The following is a 20,374-nucleotide window of genomic DNA, read 5'->3' as shown; positions in this document are numbered from 1 at the left end:
GCGCGTTGTGCAAATCCGTCCAAGCTCTCTTCAAATATTCAGCATAATTCTGACACGGCGGGCATTGCCAGATTCTCCCCCAAGGAAAAGTCGAGGAAAAGGCGCGACACGACGACAACTTTTCCCTTCCACGTGCCAAATCAAGGAAAAGTGGATGAAAATGTAACCTTTTCCATGGCTTTTCTCCCCACACGTGACCAATTTAGGAACAGGCGTCGTCGTGACGCGCCTTTTCCATGACTTTTCCCCGGCCAAAAACCTGTCAATGCCCGCCGTGTGACGGCTTCGCCCTGATCGCATGCGTCATATGTAAATGTAATGCGGGGCAATGTGGAGATGAACGGACAGGCTGGGGTTTAAATGCAACTAACCGACACGTACCGGACCATGCAGCCGTGCGATATTTTGTCACGACGGTGGGTGTCAAGGCATCATCCTGTTACCTGATTTGCTGATTACACGACACACCGCGGGTGACGCCTCTCCTGCGCTTTAGGTCATTTTTGCTAGTTCATTCCGTCAAAGTTCGTCCACGGTCGACACGCCCGACCCATGTGACCCCAGTCTGGATCCCTGGCATCGCGAAGACGCGCGACACGGGTCCCTTCCTTCCTCCTCACCTGCCTATGCATGCTCTGAGCCAGATCCGTGCGTCGACCCTCATCACCCGCGAACGCCTGCACCCTTCCTGCTCTCGGCTTTCCCCTGGACGCCACGGAACCAATTCCGGATTCATAGATCGCTCCTTCCCAACTTCTCCGGGCGTTCTACCCCCAGCAGAAACTACATGAACGCGTTGCATGTGTCTAGATGTCGGTTACCTTTGCCTACGCCTTTCCTTCTCCTCGACCATGCACGAAGTCTCCCGCCTCCTGCAAGCCGCCGCTGCCCTCTCTGAGCTACTACGCGACGCAGGCGTCCCGCACGCGTTCTATGGCAATGTCCTCACCGCGGTCTTGTCCAAAGCCCCTATGGCCGATGTAAGTCACGTCCGTTGATCGACCTCGTGTCGTACTGACACTTACACAGGAAATTTGTGTTATAGTTGAAGGTGGGGCGGTTCATCCCTTTCGTCGCGTACGTCAGGCTTGCGCAGGCAACGAGGACTTCTCAATAGTCACTTCCCCGTGGAGCAATCGGTAAGTAGCGGCACGAATGGGAGCACTGCGGCCACGACTATCATTCACAAAGCTCCAGTTTGCACGTGAAATATCAACGACTGATCCCTCCAATCGACGTGAGTACTTTGCTTCCGCGATGGTGATGCCAGTGGCCGACCTCGACATCAGATTGAAATCCTCATCGCTGGGGAGGAGGGCCCGAGGCGATTAGACAGCTCGACGGTAATGGCAGTGGGGAGGGTACCGTTCCTGACGATCACAGAGTTCATCCGGGCGAAACTCAAGGCGTGGTCAATGTAAGTCAAGACCCCTTCCCGTCAGAACGGTAACTCATAAGTCACCCTCTTCCGCAGACGCGCGCTCGATAGGGACGCGCAGGACATCACGTTCGCGATGTCGCGATACTGGAATCGGGTTGATATCAACCGTATCCCCGAGCAAGAGATGAACGATTTTGCAGCGCGATTCCCCGCGGTAGCTCCGTCATGGCAGGAGCTCAAGCGAAAATACGGCATGTGCGTCTAACAATAGGCTTTAAGGTCTACAACACTGACCTCATCCCAGCTCATAGCATGTCGCCCTCCAAAAGTAATCCCACAGGAAGCTGTTCGCTAATGTTGTACTTGTATATTTAGCGTCGTCGCATGCCCAGGCTGACGATGCCGGAAGACATATTCGTCATCACTCTGCCGCGAAGCACGCTCTATTGCTCGTTCTGGCATCAATTCTCAGATCGTCGGGGCGGTAAGTAGACAAGTGCGACGCAGGATCGGCACCCGGCCCTATCAACAGATTCAGCTCGTCATTTCGTACCCCAATTCGCAGGTGACGGAATGTGCTGCCGGGTATGATACAATTTGCGCTTCATTGACGCTTTCTTCTTGCCTCGAACAGAACCCTGTCAATCGAGCCTGGGCTTGGGGTAGAATGTGTGGGGCGCCACCGCTTAGGCTGACGTGCCACCAGGAACCATACCGGAGAAGGCGGAGGCAAGCTTCCACGCCCTCGGGACGCCTTCCTTGCTCACCTTGTCAGAGTCGAGATGTCATCGGCATGGAGGCGAACATTCCGTTACCTCGGGATGAAAGCTGATCTGCTGACCCTGAGCTCGCCTCGCGCGTAGGCGATAGTGAAGCCGTTGAAGCCTATCGGTGAGAGTATCCTCAGGCTACTCGTGGTAGCTCATACAGCGAATATCAGATAAGGCGGTTGAATGCGCTCGACTGTCCTATCGCCATTGGCTCTATAGACGGGACGTCTTCAAGTCAGCCGCAGTTTTGCCAACGAGGGAACGCCCTGTTGTGCCGCATCTCAGACTCTATGTGTCCGGGCCGATCACGAGTGATGCAAACTCCACGCAGTACCGCCTAGACCTGTTCTCACAGCCGCCTCATGTTTCGTCAGGCGGCTCCGGTTACCTTCGGCGCGTGGCATACCGTTCGTGATGTTGTGAGTGACCTGCCGAATCGGTATGTCGTATCGTACGTCGTCTTGTCATGACCGACCACAGCAGGGGCTATTGGGCACTTAAGAGAAATCTATGGTCAGAACTTCTGATGCATGTACTGAGGATGACCACTCACATGTCGTCTGCTACCGACCAGAACCTGTGAATGTCCAGGGTCCCCGCGTTATTCTACCGTTTGCACCCGCTTTTTCACTGCGAGAGAACGGATGAGAATGTCTCCATATCTCCGTAAGCCCATATAACGGCGACATATCCGAGCAGTAGGATTGTTAGCGTGGATAAGCGTCGCTCGCAGACATGCATCTCGACGATCCTTCTAAACTTCCTGAACCGGCAGAGGTCACACTGATGTGAGCACCACGTGATCTGTCACGCAGGACGCGTACTCGCCGTGCTGAGTTACGCGTCCAACGCTGCCAACGACGTCCACCACCTTTTCCTGTTCACCTTATTCCGCTTGCCCTTCTTAACCATGCCTGTTGCTATGAGCCCACAATCTCAGTCGGCAGGACTCAAGTCATACTACCAGGCCAAGATTGAGTCCGCCGAGCTCGAGATCAACCAGAAGACACAGAACTTGCGCCGCTTGGAGGCACAACGGAATGCACTGAATGCAAGAGGTCAGTACCACATACAAAGCTAGGAAACGATGAGGTTGAGATGTTCTCTAGTGCGACTACTACGAGAGGAGCTGCAGCTGCTGCACGAACCTGGAAGCTATGTCGGAGAGGTTGTGAAGGTTATGGGCAAGAACAAAGTGCTTGTGAAGGTCCAGCCAGAGGGAAAGTACAGTGAGTCGCATTGTATGCTGCTTTACTTTGGTGCGGCGTTGACATGGTTCTCTGAACCAGTCGTGGACTTTGACTCCGAGATCGACGTCGGCTCGCTCACGCCCTCATTACGCATCGCCCTCCGTTCCGACTCATACACAATACACAAAATCCTCCCCAACAAGGTCGACCCCCTTGTCTCCCTCATGATGGTTGAGAAGGTGCCGGACTCGACATACGAGATGGTCGGTGGTCTCGACAAGCAGATCAAGGAGATCAAGGAGGTCATTGAGCTGCCCGTTAAGCACCCTGAACTCTTCGAGTCCCTCGGCATCGCACAACCCAAGGGCGTCCTGCTTTACGGTCCCCCTGGTACTGGCAAGACGCTTCTTGCGCGTGCAGTGGCGCACCACACGGACTGCAAGTTCATCCGTGTCTCAGGGTCCGAGCTCGTGCAGAAGTACATTGGCGAGGGTAGTCGGATGGTCCGCGAGCTCTTCGTCATGGCGCGCGAGCACGCACCAAGTATCATCTTCATGGACGAGATCGACTCTATTGGCAGCTCGCGTGGGGAGAGCGGGTCGGGTGGTGGGGACTCGGAGGTGCAGCGGACGATGCTCGAGCTGCTGAACCAGCTGGATGGATTCGAGCCCACGAAGAACATCAAGGTCATCATGGCCACGAACCGCATAGATATCCTGGACTCGGCACTGCTTCGGCCAGGTCGGATCGACCGCAAGATTGAGTTCCCGCCGCCGGGCCCTGAGGCGCGTGTGGCCATTCTCCGGATTCACTCGCGAAAGGTACGAGCGTTCGTTCGAGCTGCTGCATGTCATGTTGACGTACGCTCATCCCTTGTTCATAGATGTCGCTGCAGCGTGGTATCAACCTGCGCGCGCTCGCGGAGAAGATGGGACAGTGTTCCGGCGCTGAGGTGCGCGGTATCTGCACGGAAGCCGGTATGTACGCGCTTCGCGAACGGCGGCAACACGTCACCCAGGAGGACTTTGAGTTCGCGGTTGCCAAGGTACGCGTTTACGAACACGCCATTGCATCCACAGCCTTGCTGACCTCGTTTCACTCGTGCAGGTTCTCAAGAAGAACCAAGAGGGTAACACGTCTGTCAACAAGCTGTTCTCATGATGTACAGTACAGTTGTCGCGTTATTGGACTCGCTTTGATGTAGTTTTGTTTCATGGCTGTCCGGTATGCGTGGGGTTAGCAGACTCGTCATCAGTCAGCAAGACTCAGTGACGGCATTCCATGCAAAGGGGCAGCTATCTGCATATGCGGCAGGGTGTGAATGATGTCGAGGCAAGTAGACTTCTGGTGGTAGACCCGTAGCTGCGCGAATTGATGCTGTTGATCTAGACGTCCAACTATGTCCAATATTGCCTGCGATCCCTGTTCGGCCATTATATTGCGTGCTTCTTGCAGTATTCATCTTAAGATAGAAGGTCGCCCTTGGGAACTCTCTCGACTGCGACCATCCGTATCCTCATGGTGAGAGCGGCGTACCATTGTCAGGGTATGAATATGGGGGTATCCGCTATCGCACACGCTTTTGGTTCCCCGTTCCCCTCCCTCCCCCTCGCACACGCTCGTTAACCTGACCTCTATCCTATCAGGGTACTCCCTCGCCGCGACTGGAAGCTGTGGTAGAGCCTGGTAACGGAGGAATATTCGCTATGGGTCAGCCTTCTGGTGAGTTCCCTCAGTTCTGGTTTCAACAACGCTGTTAGTTGGCATGTGTGGAAAGTGTCTCTTACGCCTATCGCTCTATGACAGCTCCGCTGCTTACGCGTAGGCAGGTCCACTTACCGGGCGTGCCGGATTCTTCCACTCGCGCACATTATCCAATGCAGCCCGAGCCAGAGAATGCTGCGGCTTCCAGTCGCATCTCTGGCATCATCCCTCCGTCACCCTCCACTACTGCATCTTCACCAACCACACAGCTATCATTCAGCCCCCTCTCCAACATGACTACGTGCAAACAAGTGAAGATCCAGTGGAATTACGCAGGTCGTTCTACCGACCTCGTACTCCTTATAGTAGCTAGTACGGCCCTTCACGACCCATCTCCCAGCACGTCCAAACGAGACAACGTGGTTGCGCTTCCCATAGCGTTCGGACTGAACTCCACGATGGGTGCGTGGACATGGCCGACCGTCAACGTCACCTCTGGTTGGTACACACTGGAAGCGGTCGGTCCAGGAATCGCTGCCATGTCGCCAGAATTCCACGTTGCGAACGGCACAGATACATCTTGCCTAGCGGGAAGCAATTCGCCTCTCGCATTCAATGCCGGGACAACCTCCCTACCACATCCCAGTACGAGTACTAGCGCGAGCCCTAGTCCATCGACTTCGGCTTCTGTATCTAGTACGACTTCTGGAAAAGGTCCTTGTACCGATTGTTCGGCGTCCGGCGACTCCGGTATGGTCCTCGGAGTGACCTTGGGAGGCGTCGTGGCACTTGCAGCTGCAGTGTTCGCTGCGTACCGCTTCCTTCTCCCGCACTGCATACGGCGCAGACGTGCTCGCCGCAGTTCTGCCCAGGACAGCGACGACGAGCACAAAGACCTGAATCGATCTATCTCCCAGGCCACTTCCCCAGGAACCATGTCTGATGAGAAGCGTTCAGCACTACACAGCCTGAAGGCCAGCGCTCGACCTCTTCCGCCTCTTCCTCCCAGCGACCCGCCTACTTTCATACCCCCCTTCAAGAGCGACACATTCATTCCGATCGTGATCTCCGAACCCGAGACTCGAAAACGCGCAGCTAAACCTATCGTCCTCGCGAAGCTCGACACAGACCTCAGTCAAACCGTCACTCCATCCTCGTATTCCGGACCTCCTACACGAGGTTCCCTGTACGCAACAGACCGCTCTGACGCTGCGTCCAGCGTCTGGGCACGCCGCTTCAGTACAGCGAGTACATGGAGCGGCGGAGCGAGTAGGAGCTCGCCCGTGCCCTCTTCCGCGACGTCGGTCATGTACCGTGTCCGGGACAGCGCGCTGAGCGCATGGGCGTTGGTACGGCCGAGTTCTGGCGGCGATCCGGGAAGCGATACCTCGCGGAACCGCAGCTCGAGCATCCATCGCAAGGCTGCCAGTGTCGATGGATTGAAGATGGCGCGGAGTTCTGCACCTGTCCCGGACGTTCCTCCTCTTCCTGCACGGTTTCGGACGGAGGGGCGACAGTCTGTTGGGTGATTCCTTTGGTATCCGATTTCGAAGACGCGGTGTATATATATCCGGTTCCTATCTCTACGAGTAGCTCATTCATTGCCCTGGGTCCGGTACTCTACGTGCTTGAGGGTCTGGCCAAGTCACAAACGTAGGTTCGGAGCAAGCCCCCGAGCGGTGCTCAAAATTTGGTTTCGGAGATGGCGGCTTGAACCTACTAAGTACTACAGTGAGTTATGCCTACAAGCTTTCGATCGGAGAATATGTTGACCTAAACAAATAAGTAAATGGCCTGTTCTGGTTGTTGTAAGATCAATCTCCGTCCAGGGTTCTTCCAACTCCGCTCCGCTACACAGTCCAGGCGCTGAACCTCGCCGCCCGCTCCTTCTTTCTTGCCAACCTGTGAATCGTGCTCTGTGTATCTTCTGATCAGAAGCAACCGACAATCTGCACGATATATGTACTTGCCAAGGTGTGGCAATGGCGAATACCACGGAAGTTCAGTGGTACTAGCGGTGTGCGCTACCACTAACGTGCTCCCGCAGCACACTAGCTTGCCTCGCGATTCTTGACAGCCGGATGGTTCCCGACTACACGAGGCAAGGGGTACTTAATACTCGGTGGGTTCTACACGCTCTTTTATATTCTATCTGTCACTATGGCGAACGTTTGCCCAGAGCTCCTCTATACTGGCACCTGTCATAATCTCAACTGCTCGCTGAAGCACGACGCTAAGTTCTGTAGCGTGTGTGCGGTCATTTGCGCTCCTGCTCATGTGTACGACGCGCATGTCAAGGGACGCAAACATCGTACGAATCTCTCGGCGACCGCGGCAGGCTCTTCAACATGGCTCAAGTGTCCCATATGTAACGTCGTCGTATCGAGCGAGGTTGTCTGGTTCCAACACCTCTCCGGTGCACGTCATCGTACGACCGCACGAAATCATGGTCTAAACCCGTCTATCTACCCCACGGATGCCGAATTGGTCGATCATCATCGCTGTTTTATCTGCAAGAGGAGCATACACGTCACCGAATGGCGTTCACATCTGCGCAGCCAAGTTCACACAGGACTGCAGCGTGCAGCTGCTCAGCGTTCCAAGTTCGAGCAAGCCGAGCGAGACAGAGGTGGCATTGTAGTGTCGCATGCGGAGAAGGGAGTTGATTTCGGAGTGGTGAGCCGCGCAAACTCGCAGAAGGGAGTTCAGGTGGAGGTCACGCTCGCATCCACTGACCCGTCCGCGAATGTCTCCATCGTTCGTGCGGATACCTTCTCTACTACAGGCAGTGGTACATGCCCGTGAGTGTGTCCCCATTCGCCACCCATATCACTCTCATGTTTTGTACAGGTTCTCAGCTGTGATCATCGGTGGACCGCGTGTGGTAGCGTGGGGCAAGTCCATCTATGTGCGCGTCACGTTCCTTCACCCTCAGCGAGGTCGATTTTTTGGTCGTCTCGAGTTGACTCTGCAAGACACAAGTCGGCGCCAATACCTCATCACACGACAGCTCCGCGCTGTTGTCGGGAACGCCTCGAATTACGAGCTGCTGAAGGCCGTTGCGCCTTATGTGCATCGTCGTCCGACTCGCTGGCACCACGGGGGGCAGGTCATGGAAGGCAGACGCCCTCCAGCGCTCGATGCCGTCATGTGGGTCAAGACACTGGAACAGTCGTACATACCCGCAGGTCTGCAAGACATACTGAAGAACGGGTCCACGAGGAAGGCCATCGCGGCGATCAGAGGGACTTTCCTCCCTCAGACGTTGATCAACGAGACGCACGAACGCTATTTCCGTGTGCTACTATGGCTCGAAGAGCATCGTCTACGGTGAGTGGGCGCATGACTTGTATGGCTTTCGCACTGATTAGCTTTACGTGCCTAGGGAGGATCTGCGGTTGTATGACCTGGCTGATGTGCAATTCGCCAAGGAAGGAAGGCTGTATACGTGAGTCATCGTTGCCCAATGCATCTCTCATGCTGTCCTGAACGCTATGTTTTCATCAGTTTGCCTGTCCCGGGGCTTGCGGAGAAACGGCCTAGCGTGGTGATAGGTATGTCAAAGTCATGTACATACACTTTCGGATCACCCGTGACCTCCTCTGTTCGCTAGGCGACACGATCCACGTGCAGAGCTCCAGCGGGAAGGGGCATACGCATAAGGGCTTCGTGCACGATGTCCGTCTTGACAACATTCGAGTTAATTTCCACTCGTCTTTCAACGTTGTTGGCCGGTACAACGTTCGATTTGAATACAATCGCACGCCCATCAAACGTCAGCACCAGACCTTGATGGTTCGGTCCACGTCCACACAGCGTCTCTTATTCCCCGGTCCGCAACACACGCCTCTTGACCGGGTCGTACACTACCAGGAAGTTCCGCTCTCGTTGTTCAACGGCCAGATTGCGAACAACGCGCCTCAGTTACAGGCTGTGAAGTCGATCCTGCGCATGAAGGAAGGAGCTGCCCCGTTCATTGTGTTCGGGCCGTAAGTTGTTACGTGCATGTCTGTCTCTCATGTATATTACTCACAAGCGTTCGTCAGTCCGGGAACAGGGAAGACGGTGACTATCATCGAGGCAATCCGCCAAATCCTGCACCGGCAGCCCAACGCCCACATCCTCGCGTGCGCTCCTAGTAACAGCGCCGCGGATCTGCTCGCACAGCGACTTTCCGCATTGACGCCAGCCGAACTGCTGCGCTGCAACGCGATCTTCCGTGACAGGTCAAGCCTCCCGGATGACCTCGTTGCGTACTCGACCTTCAAAGAGAAGCATTTCTCGATGCCTCCGATCTCCAGTCTTGTCAGGTTCAAGATCATCGTGTCGACTTGCGGACATGCCTCGTTCCCGTACAACCTGGGGATGCCTCATGGACACTTCACACACATCTTCGTAGACGAGGCTGGTCAAGGCACCGAGCCTGAGGTTCTCACGGCAGCGATCAAGACCTTGGTGACCCCGAGCACGCGCGTAATCCTGTCCGGAGACCCCAAGCAACTGGGTCCCGTCATCCGCTCCAGTCTCGCGCGGCAGCTTGGACTCGGCAAGAGCTACTTGGAGCGCCTCATGGACTTGCCGCTCTACAATAATGAGCAGACTGGGCGTGGAAGATCGTACGTCAATATGTCGTGTTTCTGTCAGGTTCAGGATGACTTATATATGCGTTCTTGGCTTGCTCTTTAGGTACATCAAGCTCGTCAAGAACTTCCGCTCGCACAAAGCCATTCTTGACTATCCCAATGAGCGCTTCTATAACGGCGAACTCGAGGTGTGCGGCTCGCCAACAACGATCAACTCCTTCCTCGGATCCTCCCAGCTCCCCAAACGCACATTCCCAATCATATTTCATGCCATCTCCGGCGAGAACGAGCGCGAATCGTCGTCGCCCTCATACTTCAACATCGACGAGGCGACCGAGGTGGTCGACTACGTCGAGGAGCTCCTGCGCGATCGCAGTCACCCAGTCCGTGAGTATTATTCCTTCGTCAATATTGCAAGAGTATGTCTGACCTAGTGGCGCATAGGGGCCCAAGACATTGGCATTATCACGCCGTACTTCGCCCAGAGTCGCAAGATTCGCAAGCTACTGCAGAAAGAGAGGATAGAGGGAGTCAAGGTTGCGAGCGTCGAAGAGTTCCAGGGACAGGTGCGTCCACGTCCGCTGAAGGCACGGGCAATTCTTGCATGCTCATGGTGTCTGTAGGAACGAAGGGTTATCATCATCTCGACGGTTCGCAGCAGCAGGGACCTCCTGTCCTACGACGCGAAGTTCAGCTTGGGCTTCGTCTCGAACCCTCGGCGTTTCAATGGTGCGTCTGTTGTTACAACTTTGCCATTTCACATGGGATTGACGATCGACCCATGGTAGTCGCGGTCACTCGTGCTCAAGCGCTCCTCATCGTCATCGGCGATGCCTATGTGCTCTCCATCGACCCTATGTGGAGGGGCTTCATGAACTACGTGTACCTCCGTGGCGGCTGGCGCGGGGATGCTCCTACGTGGGACACGAACGTTCCTGTACGCACTGAGGGTGACTATGCGGCGGAGATGCAGGAGGCTGCGGCTGCTGAGATGGACGCTCTTATGGCTCGTCTCACGGAAGGGGAGGATATTGAGGGCGAGGCCAACATTGATCAAGCGTTCCAAGAGGCGGAGTGATTGGTTGTGCGAACTTGTTGGCCATATCGGAAGCCTTGTCAGGATCGCAGCATACGTTAGACATACATTCATGGCATCACATCAGGCCAGCGTGGTTACACTACATAGTAGGCGCCTTGTAGTCCCATCACCGCGCGCACTCGCATCCTTGATGATCGTACTTAACTTCCGCCGCCTCTGCACTACCTCGAATCGATATCTTTTCTCTGACACGACTTGCTTCGACCGTCGCCTCAGCAGTGCTTCTGCCAGTATACGGTGCATTGTACGAATGATGATGATCGACTAAAATTGCCGGCGGCAACCTTGTCGGGAAAGGGCCAACCCTGGTCCAACTTATCTTCGAGTGCCTCGAGGCGCTGACGTGCTGGTTGCTTCTTGTGTCTCGCCGTTCTAAGTACTGCCTCGAATGGTCCTCTTTGCTGCTCGACCGTCACACCCGATGGCCACGTCGACCTTCTTGTTCGCTTATTGTCCTCAGACACTATACGGCGCTGGCTGCTCTGATCCTACGTGTTCTCTCATACACGACGCGAAGTACTGCGACGTATGTGGGGTTATCTGCCAACCGGCAGCTACGTATTCTACACACATCTCCAGTCAATCACACATCAAGAGAGTCAGTAATACGAGGTGGCTCCACTGCCCCATCTGCCGCGTCTCGGTCATAGGACAACATATATGGGATAGCCACGTCAACGGCCGTCTACATCTCAAGACGGCCAAAAGTCGCAGTGTCGATCCAAAACTCGTTCAGCCTACGGAACCTCCGCTCGTAACTCCCGGTATGAGACGTTGTGAGACGTGCAATGTACACATTCCCGACCATAACTGGACATCCCACTTGTCCAGTCGGGCGCATCGCAATCTCGAACAGCATGCTGCCTTCCGCGCAGCGTTCGAACTGGCTAGCCACGACAAACACGGAGTCAGCGTCTCACATGCTGAATCCGGTCTGGACTTTGGGATTGTTGAAGTGGCAGAGGCATCCAGGGGTCTGCAGGGACGGCTGGCGATATCAACGGATGACCATACTTCTACGACCGTTGTTTCTGCGAACTTCATTCGCAGCAAATCTGGGAACAAACATACGTACGCGATCCGATACCAAACATAGGCGTACCTGATCGTACTTTTCCAGGTTCCGTGTGGACTTCGAGTCCGCAAGGGCGTTGCGTCCCGGGGAGACCGTTGATCTTCCCGTTCTTCTGGAGACAACCCGACGGGGCCACTATGGAGAGCAAGTCGCCATCATGTTCCGGGAATCATCCGGTAACACTTTCAGGATTGTGCGACGGGTAAAGGCTGTGGTAGGGGACGCGGCCGACCACGAAGCACTCAAGCCCGTCACACCGTACGTCAACCGGCGGCGCGCACCATGGCGGCACGGTCTCCCTACCATGTCAGGAGAGAGACCTCCGTCTCTTCTTGCCGCGCAATGGGTGAAGAGGTTGCCTAAATCGCATATACCACTGAAACTGGCCGAGATCCTCCAATCCGGCAGTCCCGCCGATATTGCCTCTCACGTCCAAGAAAAGTACTTCAGCGATCCGATGAATCTTAACACCCACAACTTGATCTTCGCGAGGCTCCTCTGGGTTGAAGAGCACCGTACAGCGTGAGCCTTGTTGTGGCATGTGTACCGTTCATCATAGTAAACTTTTGCAGGGAGGACATGCGACGGTATGACATGATTGATGTCAGGTTCGCCAAAGAGGGCAGGTTATACACGTACGTCGACACTATCCCTCAGTATATCTTTCAGCAAAATAGTGACCCAGGTTCAGCTTGCAAGTTCCAGGACTCGCTGAGAAGCGACCTAGCGTCATGATCGGTATTGAGCCGTCTTCTCATTCATCTGCTAAGGATTGCTGACTGTATTTGAAGGCGACGCTATAAAGGTCCAGGCCGCGGATGGAACGGAGGGACGAACTCATGAGGGCTTCGTGCATGATGTCCAGATGGAGACTATCCGTGTTAGCTTCCATGGGTCGTTTCAGGCAGAGGGAAGACGATACAACGTCTCCTTCCAGCTGAATCGTGTACCACTCCGAAGGCAGCACCAGGCACTCAACTCATCTCTTCCTAATCCCGGACGCTTGCTCTTTCCCGATCCTGGGCAAGAGGGTCTCGAGCGGCCGCTGGGTTTCAACGAAGACCCCGTAGACCTGTTCAATGCGCTCATATCTACGAATCCCGCGCAGCTCCAGGCTGTCAAGTCGATCCTTCGGCTCCGTCAGGGTGCCGCGCCTTTCATCATATTTGGACCGTGAGTGTGTCGTTTGCTACGAGGATAGTGTATTGAATAGTGTATGGTTCAGGCCAGGCACTGGAAAGACCGTCACTGCAGTTGAGGCAATCCGACAGATCCTCCTTCGCAACCCTGATGCACGAATCCTCGCATGCGCGCCCAGCAACAGTGCAGCGGACATCATTGCTATGCGACTGGACGCATTGACTCCGGAGGAGCTCTTTCGATGCAACGCTGCGTCTCGTGATCCTGCGTCCGTCCCAGAAGCCCTGGTCCCGTATACATTGCGCATGACGAGCCACTACGCCATACCACCTCTCGATACGCTCAAGAAGTATCGTGTCATCGTTTCCACATGCGGAAACGCCTCGTTTGCATACAATGTCGGCATGGAGCGGGGTCACTTTACGCATATTTTCGTGGACGAGGCGGGCCAGGCCACCGAACCTGAGGTATTGACGGCGATCAAGACCATGTCATCGGAAGAGACTCGTATTGTCCTGTCTGGAGATCCGAAACAGCTCGGGCCGATCGTGCGTTCGAGCATCGCTCGAGACCATGGCCTCGGCGTGAGTTACATGGAGAGGCTGATCGAGCGTGGAGTATATGATGCTCAGCATCGTAGAACATCGTGAGTTGCAACTGAATGTTCGGTCTACTCTATGCTGAGGTTGCGCTAGGTGGATCAAGCTGCTCCAGAACTACAGGTCACACGCCTCTATCCTAGCGTACCCGAACGAGAAATTTTACGAAGGGGAGCTGGAGGTTTGCGGGGACCACGCCACCACTCACTCCTTTGTTGGCTCTCCCCAGCTGGAGTCGCCCAAATTCCCTATCGTGTTCCACGCGATCGCTGGCCATAACGATCGCGAATCCACTTCGCCGTCGTACTTCAACATTGATGAGGCATCTGAAGTCAAGGCCTACGTGCAAGCCCTTCTCAATGATCGCAACTTCCCTATACGTACGCGCTTTTATTCGTTCTCTATCGTGGGCCGACACTAACTAATACCCGTGACTGGAATTCGCAGAGGCCAGAGACATCGGAGTTATTACACCATACCACGCGCAGGTCCGCAAGATCCGCAAGCTCCTGCGCGACACCGGCTTCGGAGACGTGGACGTGGGCAGTGTTGAGATATTCCAGGGACAGGTGCGTTGCCGTGTCCTGAACAGTGTGAAGTTTTTCTGACATGTTGTGGTTGCTATACCAGGAGCGCAGAGCTATCATCATCTCTACAGTCCGAAGCAGTGCCGATCTGCTAGCATACGATGCCAAGTTCACTCTCGGTTTCGTCTCCAATCCCAGGAGGTTCAACGGTACGCGATCCTTCCCTCCCTTGCAGGGTTCCGTATTGAATGCAAGCACACAGTCGCGGTCTCCCGCGCTCAGGCCCTCCTGATCGTCGTCGGCGACGCCTCTATCCTCTCCGTTGACCCCATCTGGAGAGGGTTCATGAATTACGTCTACCTGCACGGCGGGTGGCGAGGCGACGCGCCAACCTGGGATGCGAACGCCCCAGTGCAGGCCGACGGTGACTATGCCGACGAGCTGCAAGAGGCCCTTGCTGCAGATATGAGCGCGTTCATGGCAGGTCTGAGTATCAATGGAGGTGAAGCTGGAGGCGAAGACTTAGAAGGCGATGCGAATGTGGATAGGCCGTTTGTGGAAGCAGACTAATTTGATCTGTTGTAGCAATTCTTGCATACTGTTCGTTATGTGGGTCGAGCATCTCAGGAGTTCTCAATGCACGAACATGGGTCATGACAATGACTACTGTCGGCCTATGAGACATGACGGCGTTCAGTTCACACAGCCGCGCTCGAACCCAATTCCATACTACGCCAATCATTGTGAGTATTCTGGGAACGACACAGTGTGTCTACCGATCAAGGGTCAAACCGACTGTCTTGTGTGACATGGACCGGTTGACTTGGACCGCTTCGACCGAGTGGCTCACCGCACAATGGAGTCGGCGGACTATAAAGACCTTCAGAGCTTCTCCCCAGTCTGTCCTCCAAGCCCTCATTGCGACCACACGCCACTCTTCTCCTCACCATGGCCGCATACTGTGCACAAACTCTTCAGAACACACCCTGTCACATCACCGGCTGCTGCTCAGACCACGCCTCGAAGGTCTGCATGCCCTGCGCAGCTCTATGCACCTCCCCCGCCACTTATTACGCGCACATCGAGAGCCCTAAGCACCAGCTGTGCTTGAAGGCCACGATGGCTCGTGACCCCCACTCCCCGCCACTCGCGTGCTCCCTCTGTGACACCGTCGTCCACGGGGACGCCGCATGGGCCGTGCACATCGCCAACCCGGCGCATGAGGCCGCGGCACGCAAGGCCGCTGATCAGCCCTCCTGGCCTGTCGATCTCTCGAAGGACAAGTCGTACCGGTGCACGTTCTGCAAAGTGAGCCTGACATGTGCGTGCCTGGCCCAGCACATTCGCGGAGCGGCGCACATCGTGCGGCAGCGCGCTGCCCTTGGGCTCGCGGAGATCGCCCGCGAGGAGCGGGCGTATGGCGTGGAGGTGCTGCATCTCGAGACTGGTGTCGACTTTGGGCAGCTCAGCATCGAGGAGGGCGCGAAAGGCAAGACGGTCAAGGTTGTAGTCAAGAACGTCTCCGCGGAGACGCTCCACATCGTACGCACGAAGGTCGCGGCGCCGTGAGTCATGTCGGCAACTTCTGCTGCGAAGACCCTCTCATCCGTCCTCTTTCAGATTCAGAGCCTCGATCTCTGGGAACGGTCGCGATATTGCACCTGGAGCAGCAGTCACAGTGCGCATCAAGTTTGTGCACGGCGAGACAGGTGTCTATGATGACCGAGTAGAGATCACGCTCCAACGCGGCTCGCAGGATCCAATGACCGTGTCGCGCAAGCTGGTCGCGGTCGTCAAGGGCCCCATGCTGGGTCCGCTCCTGCCTGCGCCCGTCGTTCAAGCTCAGGGGCTGCCACCGAACCAGGCCGTGCTGACAGAGAAGATGCAGCTACAGTGGCTCATCGACTGTGTCCCACGCTTGAACTCGGACAGCTACACCAGTAGCAGCGCGTCGAGCGACGAGGAGAGTTATACCGAGGGGAGTGTAGAAAGCCTGGACGAGAGCACCTCCGTTTGTACTCAGTGCAAGAGCGCCTCTGCTGTCGTGTACCACAGCGTGGGTGTGCAGGCATGTTAAACGGGAGTCGAACTCTTTACGACGGACCTTCATCTGTCAGCGTCTGGCGTTTTGGAGTACAGTGTAGAATGTATCCTTGTATTCCAAGTCCAAGTATTCATGGCCTTAATCCGCGAGCATGTGGTATTTCATTCTACATCGCCTGAGCCCTGTCAATTGGTCAGCTATCCCTGCAGTGGTCTCGCTAAAGACGCGTTAGTCGACACACTGACCTCACAAAGGCGAACACTCGCGCTGCAGCCACTTCAGAGCACGCTCGTCTCGCTGGACAAGCGGCGAGACCTTCTCGAGGATCTCCGCATGGTACGCGTTCAGCCATTCCTTCTCTTTGAGGCTCAGCAGAGATGCGTCAATAAGGTTCTTGCCCATCGGACACTGTCATCACGTCCCACCGAGCATGAATATCAGGAATGGGCTGAAGAAGGACTGGTCACACACCAGGGTAACGTGCTCGAAGCAGAGGAAGCCCTTATCCCCGAAGTTGTTTGGAGTCTGTGCGCCGCGGACGATGACGACGTTCTCGATGCGGATGCCGTAGCTGCCATCCTTGTAGTATCCGGGCTCTGCGAGTTCATGCTTGAGCTCAAGGTCGTGCCGGTATGATCCATTACCGTTGACTTACCATTGGAGACAGTCATGCCGGGCTTAAGAGGGGTGCTGTTGTAAGCTGATGACGCATTGGTTAGAGATGGTCTCTCTCGCAAGTGTCATTGACACGTACCAATGCGGACGCCAATGCCATGCGGTCCTGCGCACAGCATCGTTCAGGTGGTCGACGACGCGACGAACATCGCCGCAGACGTACCTTCGTGCACATTCAGGAAGTGGCCGACACCGTGACCTGTGCCGTGCCTGGACGGTCAAGGTCAGGCGGATTCTTAGTCCTAGATGCGCGGAACAAACCTGTAGTCTGTACTACACTGTGAGTCGCTCTACGCTGTGCAGGAGGCAGGCGGACAGCTCACCGAGGCCGTCCTCCCAAAGGGGTCTTCGAGCGAACGGATCTCTGCAAGGTGCGCAGATTCAATGCAGGTGCAGCGTGGATGATGGGTCAGCTCACAGTAGGTATCCTGCACGAGGAATCACAGTCTACGTTAACCTCTCGAGTGGAACACGTAACAGCAGCAGCGCATACTCACCAGTCGTGCCATTGGGGAATATAGCCGTGTCGATGGCGATGTGGCCTTGCAGTACCCGAGTGAACGCACGCTTCTGTTCTGCTGTAGGTGTGCCAAAGTGCTGTACGACGGAGCGCGTCAGGCATGGAAACCCGATAACTGAAGAGTGAATCGACCCACGTATGTCCGCGTCACGTCAGTTGTCCCATCGAGGTATTGCGCTAGACAAAGAATACGACATCCGCTTGGTATGAGGTCTGATGCAGTTTGTCATGAGTTGCGTACCTCCGGAGTCGCATAGGTAGATCTTGGAACAAGGGTTAACTCGCGTGGAAGGGTGTGCGAGGAAGCCGCACCTGGTCCTTCTTCACGATATCATCGCTACCCCGCACGGGCTCATAGTGAATGATAGCTGCATCACCCCCTTTCAGTCCGGTACCAAACCCTGCCTGCCAGAGCACGCACCGCCGTTTGGACCCGTGGCAGAGATCGTCGGGAAGGACAGGCCCTTGAAGTGTTCCCCCTCCGCGCGGTACTTCTCGAGCTGGTCCGCGACCTCGCTTTCGCGCATCTCCCTCCCCGCGCCGAGCTGCTCCTCGAGCCACGCAAAGTACCTGACGAGCGCCGCACCGTCGCGGACGTGCGACGCGCGGAAACCCGCGATCTCAGCAGTGTTCTTGATCGCCTTGAGGTCCGTCACCGGCGAGCGAGCGACGATGATGTTGTCCTTGATGATGTCCGGGCGGACCTGGTGTCAGTTTTGTCGTTCCAGACACGGAAGCCTCCAGCGTGGCACCGACGAGGGAGAGGAAGGACGCACCTTGCCGATTGCCTGTGCGACTGCGAGACTTGCCTTGTCGCTCACGAGCACTTTCTGTGTGTGAACATTTGAGTGTACCAGTTGTTTGAGAGCAAGGATGCCGTACCGAGTCCGTGTGTGCGTTGAGTTCAGAACCGAGATGGGTGAGATACGAGAAGAACGTGTCGTATGGGTGGATGACAACCTCCGAGCCAAGATGCTGGAGCACCGCGTGGTCGACTTGCGACTCGTTCACAAAGAGGAGCGCCTTATCTGCGTCGATCAGGCTATACGCGAAGAACACTGCGCGCGAGTATGCATCTCAACATCGCACTCGTCTCAGGATGCGAGCATTTCGAACGCACCAGGGTTGTAGTCGATGTCGGCCCCGCGGAGGTTGTACAACCACGCGATCTCGTCGAGTACGTTGACGACCATGGACTTCGCTTCCTTCTTCTTGATCTCCTCACGGACACGCTTGAGCTTCTCGATGTGTGTTTCTCCTGCAAGCTGTGAGCAAGCGTACCGTGCACCACGAGCGCGGCGCACCTGAGTACTTGACGTCGAGCGGGAAGACCTTGTTTGCAGGCCGTGGCGGGTGGGCGGAGCCCCACACGAGATCGACGAGGTTCTTGGGAAGCGAGACAAGTTCGGATTGCTTGGGCTCGAGAGCCTTGGTGATTGTGTCCGCGTCAGCTGTGCGAGCTATTTAGCAATCCTGCATAATTGGCAGAGTAACGAGGTGTGGGCACGGCAGACTACTGACAGGAGCTACGTATGCTCGGGAGGATAGATAAAGGCTGACAGAACGTACAGAACAACTCGCCGACAGAACTGGGGGCTCCTCCCTCCAATATCCCCAGCCACAACCCTCGAGTAACCCACGAATACCTGTAGTCGCCGCTCACCCGGCCCACAAAACACGCGTACGGGTACGGATAACCATCGGACTATCCGTACCCGACTCGTGCCATGCCCTACGCCGGAGTGTGTCGCTGTCCTTGTTACACTTAGACATTGGGGCGCGAACATCGGAGTAGGGAAGGCAACTGGTCCTGTCCCTGTCGTTGTCTCGTCGGCGGGGCCATGGGCCCCTCAGCACGGTGGAGTAGGACGGCGAGTAGGACGGCCAGCGCTTCGAGGGTTCAGGACAAGCAGAGAGAGGAGAATAGGAGAGAGCATGACGAGAGGATGGTTGGAGGCAGGACCACTCGCTGCCAGTCAGCAGCGCAGGAGAGAGAGAGCGCGCAAGAGGGAGGAGGAAGAAGACCATGACAGCCTCTGCGACAAATACTGTAGCTATGCTAGACTCTGTATATATGAAGGATCTGACTGCTCCAACGGTATCTTCCGCTGGCGCAGTGACCATTAAGTCGAGAGCGGTGTAACCACCGTCTGGATGGCACGATGTGCAGACCGGCCGATTGCACGCAACGAGATCGGGATCAGATTGCGCGAACACTTACAGGCAGAGATGAGAGTCGGGTCGACGCCTATGCGGGTATTCTTGCCTAGGTTCTGTCAACGCGTTCATATCAGTCCATGTACTGATTTCATCAGGAGGACGATAGCTGTGTACCTTGGACAAAAACTCCTGCCAGGAGGGCACATCTCGCAGACACAACTTAGAATGACAAGACAGCGCGAGGAGATGAACTATTCACCTGGAAGGCCCTGCTTCATCAAGGTCCAGTTCCTGTCATGGCGGCAGTTCTCTCAACGTTGCGCTCGTATTATGCACACTACAAGTCGATACATACTTGTCTAGCTGCTTGCTCGCCTGGAGGAAGTACCTTCCGTCCGTGAAGAGGAACGCCTCCTGTTCCGTCACAACCGCCGTTCCTAGCAAGCGAGGTCACTCCTCCGTGAACGTCTTCCACGGTGAGAGAAGAGATGTACCAGCAGATCCGTTGAATCCCGAGATGAAGGCGCGGCGTTCATCGCACTGGGCGATGTACTCGCTGAAGTCTGGAGGAGGATCAGGTGGGATCGTACGCGTCGCTCGAGCGTGGGCTGTGCGAGGAGTACTTGCGTTGGTCTTCCGTGGGCACCACAAAGGCCTGTACGTTGATTTCTGGCGTCGCCATGAGCTTGCGAAGAGCCTGGAGGCGCGAGGAGGTGTCGACGGTCGCGTGGGCAGCCATGGTCGCGTAGAATTGGTGCAATCGCAAAGTCCTTGCAGTCCTGGAGAATACGAAAGAGAACAAGCTGTAGCCAGACGAAGTAGGCAGATGAGAGAAGACCGGCCGCATGAGCTGCGGGGAAGGGGCACGGTGGACCGGGCCAAGGACCGCGACCGACGCGTGAGTGAA

At 55.8% G+C, this 20,374-nt stretch overlaps 7 protein-coding genes across 7 annotated transcripts; 6 read left to right on the top strand and 1 right to left on the bottom strand.

Moving 5' to 3' along the window:
* The first annotated feature begins 611 nt into the window (after positions 1–611).
* L226DRAFT_148553 (uncharacterized protein) lies at positions 612–1,832 on the top strand. Its single transcript, XM_067672420.1, has 6 exons — positions 612–980; positions 1,030–1,139; positions 1,192–1,237; positions 1,290–1,417; positions 1,475–1,636; positions 1,686–1,832. Exons 1-6 carry the CDS (start codon positions 801–803, stop codon positions 1,690–1,692), a joined length of 633 nt encoding a protein of 210 aa, XP_067533081.1. The 5' UTR covers positions 612–800; the 3' UTR covers positions 1,693–1,832.
* Positions 1,833–3,007: 1,175 nt separating this feature from the next.
* On the top strand, positions 3,008–4,710 carry L226DRAFT_554018 (26S proteasome regulatory complex ATPase RPT6). Its single transcript, XM_067682970.1, has 5 exons — positions 3,008–3,209; positions 3,261–3,380; positions 3,441–4,162; positions 4,225–4,386; positions 4,449–4,710. The coding sequence occupies exons 1-5, from the start codon at positions 3,062–3,064 to the stop codon at positions 4,500–4,502; spliced, it is 1,206 nt and encodes a 401-aa protein (XP_067533080.1). The 5' UTR covers positions 3,008–3,061; the 3' UTR covers positions 4,503–4,710.
* A 222-nt stretch (positions 4,711–4,932) lies between these two features.
* Positions 4,933–6,688, top strand: L226DRAFT_614709 (uncharacterized protein). Its single transcript, XM_067686682.1, has 2 exons — positions 4,933–5,063; positions 5,148–6,688. The coding sequence occupies exons 1-2, from the start codon at positions 5,048–5,050 to the stop codon at positions 6,572–6,574; spliced, it is 1,443 nt and encodes a 480-aa protein (XP_067533079.1). The 5' UTR covers positions 4,933–5,047; the 3' UTR covers positions 6,575–6,688.
* Positions 6,689–6,955: 267 nt separating this feature from the next.
* L226DRAFT_614708 (P-loop containing nucleoside triphosphate hydrolase protein) lies at positions 6,956–10,917 on the top strand. The gene is made up of 10 exons (XM_067686681.1): positions 6,956–7,846; positions 7,896–8,375; positions 8,431–8,493; positions 8,553–8,599; positions 8,659–9,034; positions 9,092–9,661; positions 9,732–10,015; positions 10,073–10,194; positions 10,252–10,357; positions 10,417–10,917. The coding sequence occupies exons 1-10, from the start codon at positions 7,206–7,208 to the stop codon at positions 10,704–10,706; spliced, it is 2,979 nt and encodes a 992-aa protein (XP_067533078.1). The 5' UTR covers positions 6,956–7,205; the 3' UTR covers positions 10,707–10,917.
* Positions 10,918–11,123: 206 nt separating this feature from the next.
* Positions 11,124–14,759, top strand: L226DRAFT_489994 (P-loop containing nucleoside triphosphate hydrolase protein). Its single transcript, XM_067677302.1, has 10 exons — positions 11,124–11,798; positions 11,848–12,324; positions 12,375–12,437; positions 12,494–12,540; positions 12,594–12,975; positions 13,028–13,588; positions 13,638–13,921; positions 13,989–14,110; positions 14,172–14,277; positions 14,331–14,759. Exons 1-10 carry the CDS (start codon positions 11,149–11,151, stop codon positions 14,636–14,638), a joined length of 3,000 nt encoding a protein of 999 aa, XP_067533077.1. The 5' UTR covers positions 11,124–11,148; the 3' UTR covers positions 14,639–14,759.
* Positions 14,760–14,820: 61 nt separating this feature from the next.
* L226DRAFT_614706 (uncharacterized protein) lies at positions 14,821–16,263 on the top strand. Its single transcript, XM_067686680.1, has 2 exons — positions 14,821–15,633; positions 15,689–16,263. Exons 1-2 carry the CDS (start codon positions 15,017–15,019, stop codon positions 16,143–16,145), a joined length of 1,074 nt encoding a protein of 357 aa, XP_067533076.1. The 5' UTR covers positions 14,821–15,016; the 3' UTR covers positions 16,146–16,263.
* Positions 16,017–20,353, bottom strand: L226DRAFT_537020 (Creatinase/aminopeptidase). The gene is made up of 24 exons (XM_067681237.1): positions 20,095–20,353; positions 19,962–20,030; positions 19,823–19,904; positions 19,727–19,758; positions 19,642–19,673; positions 19,529–19,580; positions 18,612–18,758; positions 18,428–18,565; positions 18,190–18,365; positions 18,084–18,137; positions 17,729–17,990; positions 17,620–17,675; positions 17,549–17,570; positions 17,444–17,484; positions 17,285–17,384; positions 17,206–17,215; positions 17,111–17,151; positions 17,049–17,055; positions 16,951–16,997; positions 16,867–16,893; positions 16,768–16,812; positions 16,584–16,708; positions 16,358–16,520; positions 16,017–16,294 (listed from the first exon to the last, which is right to left on the bottom strand). The coding sequence occupies exons 1-23, from the start codon at positions 20,204–20,206 to the stop codon at positions 16,359–16,361; spliced, it is 1,839 nt and encodes a 612-aa protein (XP_067533075.1). The 5' UTR covers positions 20,207–20,353; the 3' UTR covers positions 16,017–16,294; position 16,358.
* Positions 20,354–20,374: the final 21 nt, after the last annotated feature.

Source organism: Lentinus tigrinus, assembly GCF_003813185.1.
Source record: "Lentinus tigrinus ALCF2SS1-7 unplaced genomic scaffold L226scaffold_22, whole genome shotgun sequence".
Taxonomy (NCBI): Eukaryota; Fungi; Basidiomycota; class Agaricomycetes; order Polyporales; family Polyporaceae; genus Lentinus; species Lentinus tigrinus.
Note: the sequence above shows the minus strand (reverse complement) of the source record. Positions and strands in the feature narration are given on the sequence as shown.

Excerpts from the sequence above, each read along its gene's own strand:
- L226DRAFT_148553 (XM_067672420.1), top strand. The coding sequence starts at position 801 with ATGTGTCTAGATGTCGGTTACCTTTGCCTACGCCTTTCCTTCTCCTCG. Across the intron at positions 1,238-1,289 it reads GACTGATCCCTCCAATCGAC|ATTGAAATCCTCATCGCTGG; the intron begins GTGAGTACTTTG and ends CCTCGACATCAG. Across the intron at positions 1,418-1,474 it reads AAACTCAAGGCGTGGTCAAT|ACGCGCGCTCGATAGGGACG; the intron begins GTAAGTCAAGAC and ends CCTCTTCCGCAG.
- L226DRAFT_554018 (XM_067682970.1), top strand. The coding sequence starts at position 3,062 with ATGCCTGTTGCTATGAGCCCACAATCTCAGTCGGCAGGACTCAAGTCA. Across the intron at positions 3,210-3,260 it reads GAATGCACTGAATGCAAGAG|TGCGACTACTACGAGAGGAG; the intron begins GTCAGTACCACA and ends GATGTTCTCTAG. Across the intron at positions 4,163-4,224 it reads TCCGGATTCACTCGCGAAAG|ATGTCGCTGCAGCGTGGTAT; the intron begins GTACGAGCGTTC and ends CCTTGTTCATAG.
- L226DRAFT_614708 (XM_067686681.1), top strand. The coding sequence starts at position 7,206 with ATGGCGAACGTTTGCCCAGAGCTCCTCTATACTGGCACCTGTCATAAT. Across the intron at positions 8,376-8,430 it reads CTCGAAGAGCATCGTCTACG|GGAGGATCTGCGGTTGTATG; the intron begins GTGAGTGGGCGC and ends TTACGTGCCTAG. Across the intron at positions 10,358-10,416 it reads GAACCCTCGGCGTTTCAATG|TCGCGGTCACTCGTGCTCAA; the intron begins GTGCGTCTGTTG and ends GACCCATGGTAG.
- L226DRAFT_489994 (XM_067677302.1), top strand. The coding sequence starts at position 11,149 with ATGGCCACGTCGACCTTCTTGTTCGCTTATTGTCCTCAGACACTATAC. Across the intron at positions 11,799-11,847 it reads AAATCTGGGAACAAACATAC|GTTCCGTGTGGACTTCGAGT; the intron begins GTACGCGATCCG and ends GTACTTTTCCAG. Across the intron at positions 14,111-14,171 it reads TTGAGATATTCCAGGGACAG|GAGCGCAGAGCTATCATCAT; the intron begins GTGCGTTGCCGT and ends TTGCTATACCAG.
- L226DRAFT_614706 (XM_067686680.1), top strand. The coding sequence starts at position 15,017 with ATGGCCGCATACTGTGCACAAACTCTTCAGAACACACCCTGTCACATC. Across the intron at positions 15,634-15,688 it reads CGCACGAAGGTCGCGGCGCC|ATTCAGAGCCTCGATCTCTG; the intron begins GTGAGTCATGTC and ends GTCCTCTTTCAG.
- L226DRAFT_537020 (XM_067681237.1), bottom strand. The coding sequence starts at position 20,206 with ATGGCTGCCCACGCGACCGTCGACACCTCCTCGCGCCTCCAGGCTCTT. Across the intron at positions 19,905-19,961 it reads GGGATTCAACGGATCTGCTG|GAACGGCGGTTGTGACGGAA; the intron begins GTACATCTCTTC and ends CTCGCTTGCTAG. Across the intron at positions 17,485-17,548 it reads CTACCTATGCGACTCCGGAG|CGCAATACCTCGATGGGACA; the intron begins GTACGCAACTCA and ends TTCTTTGTCTAG.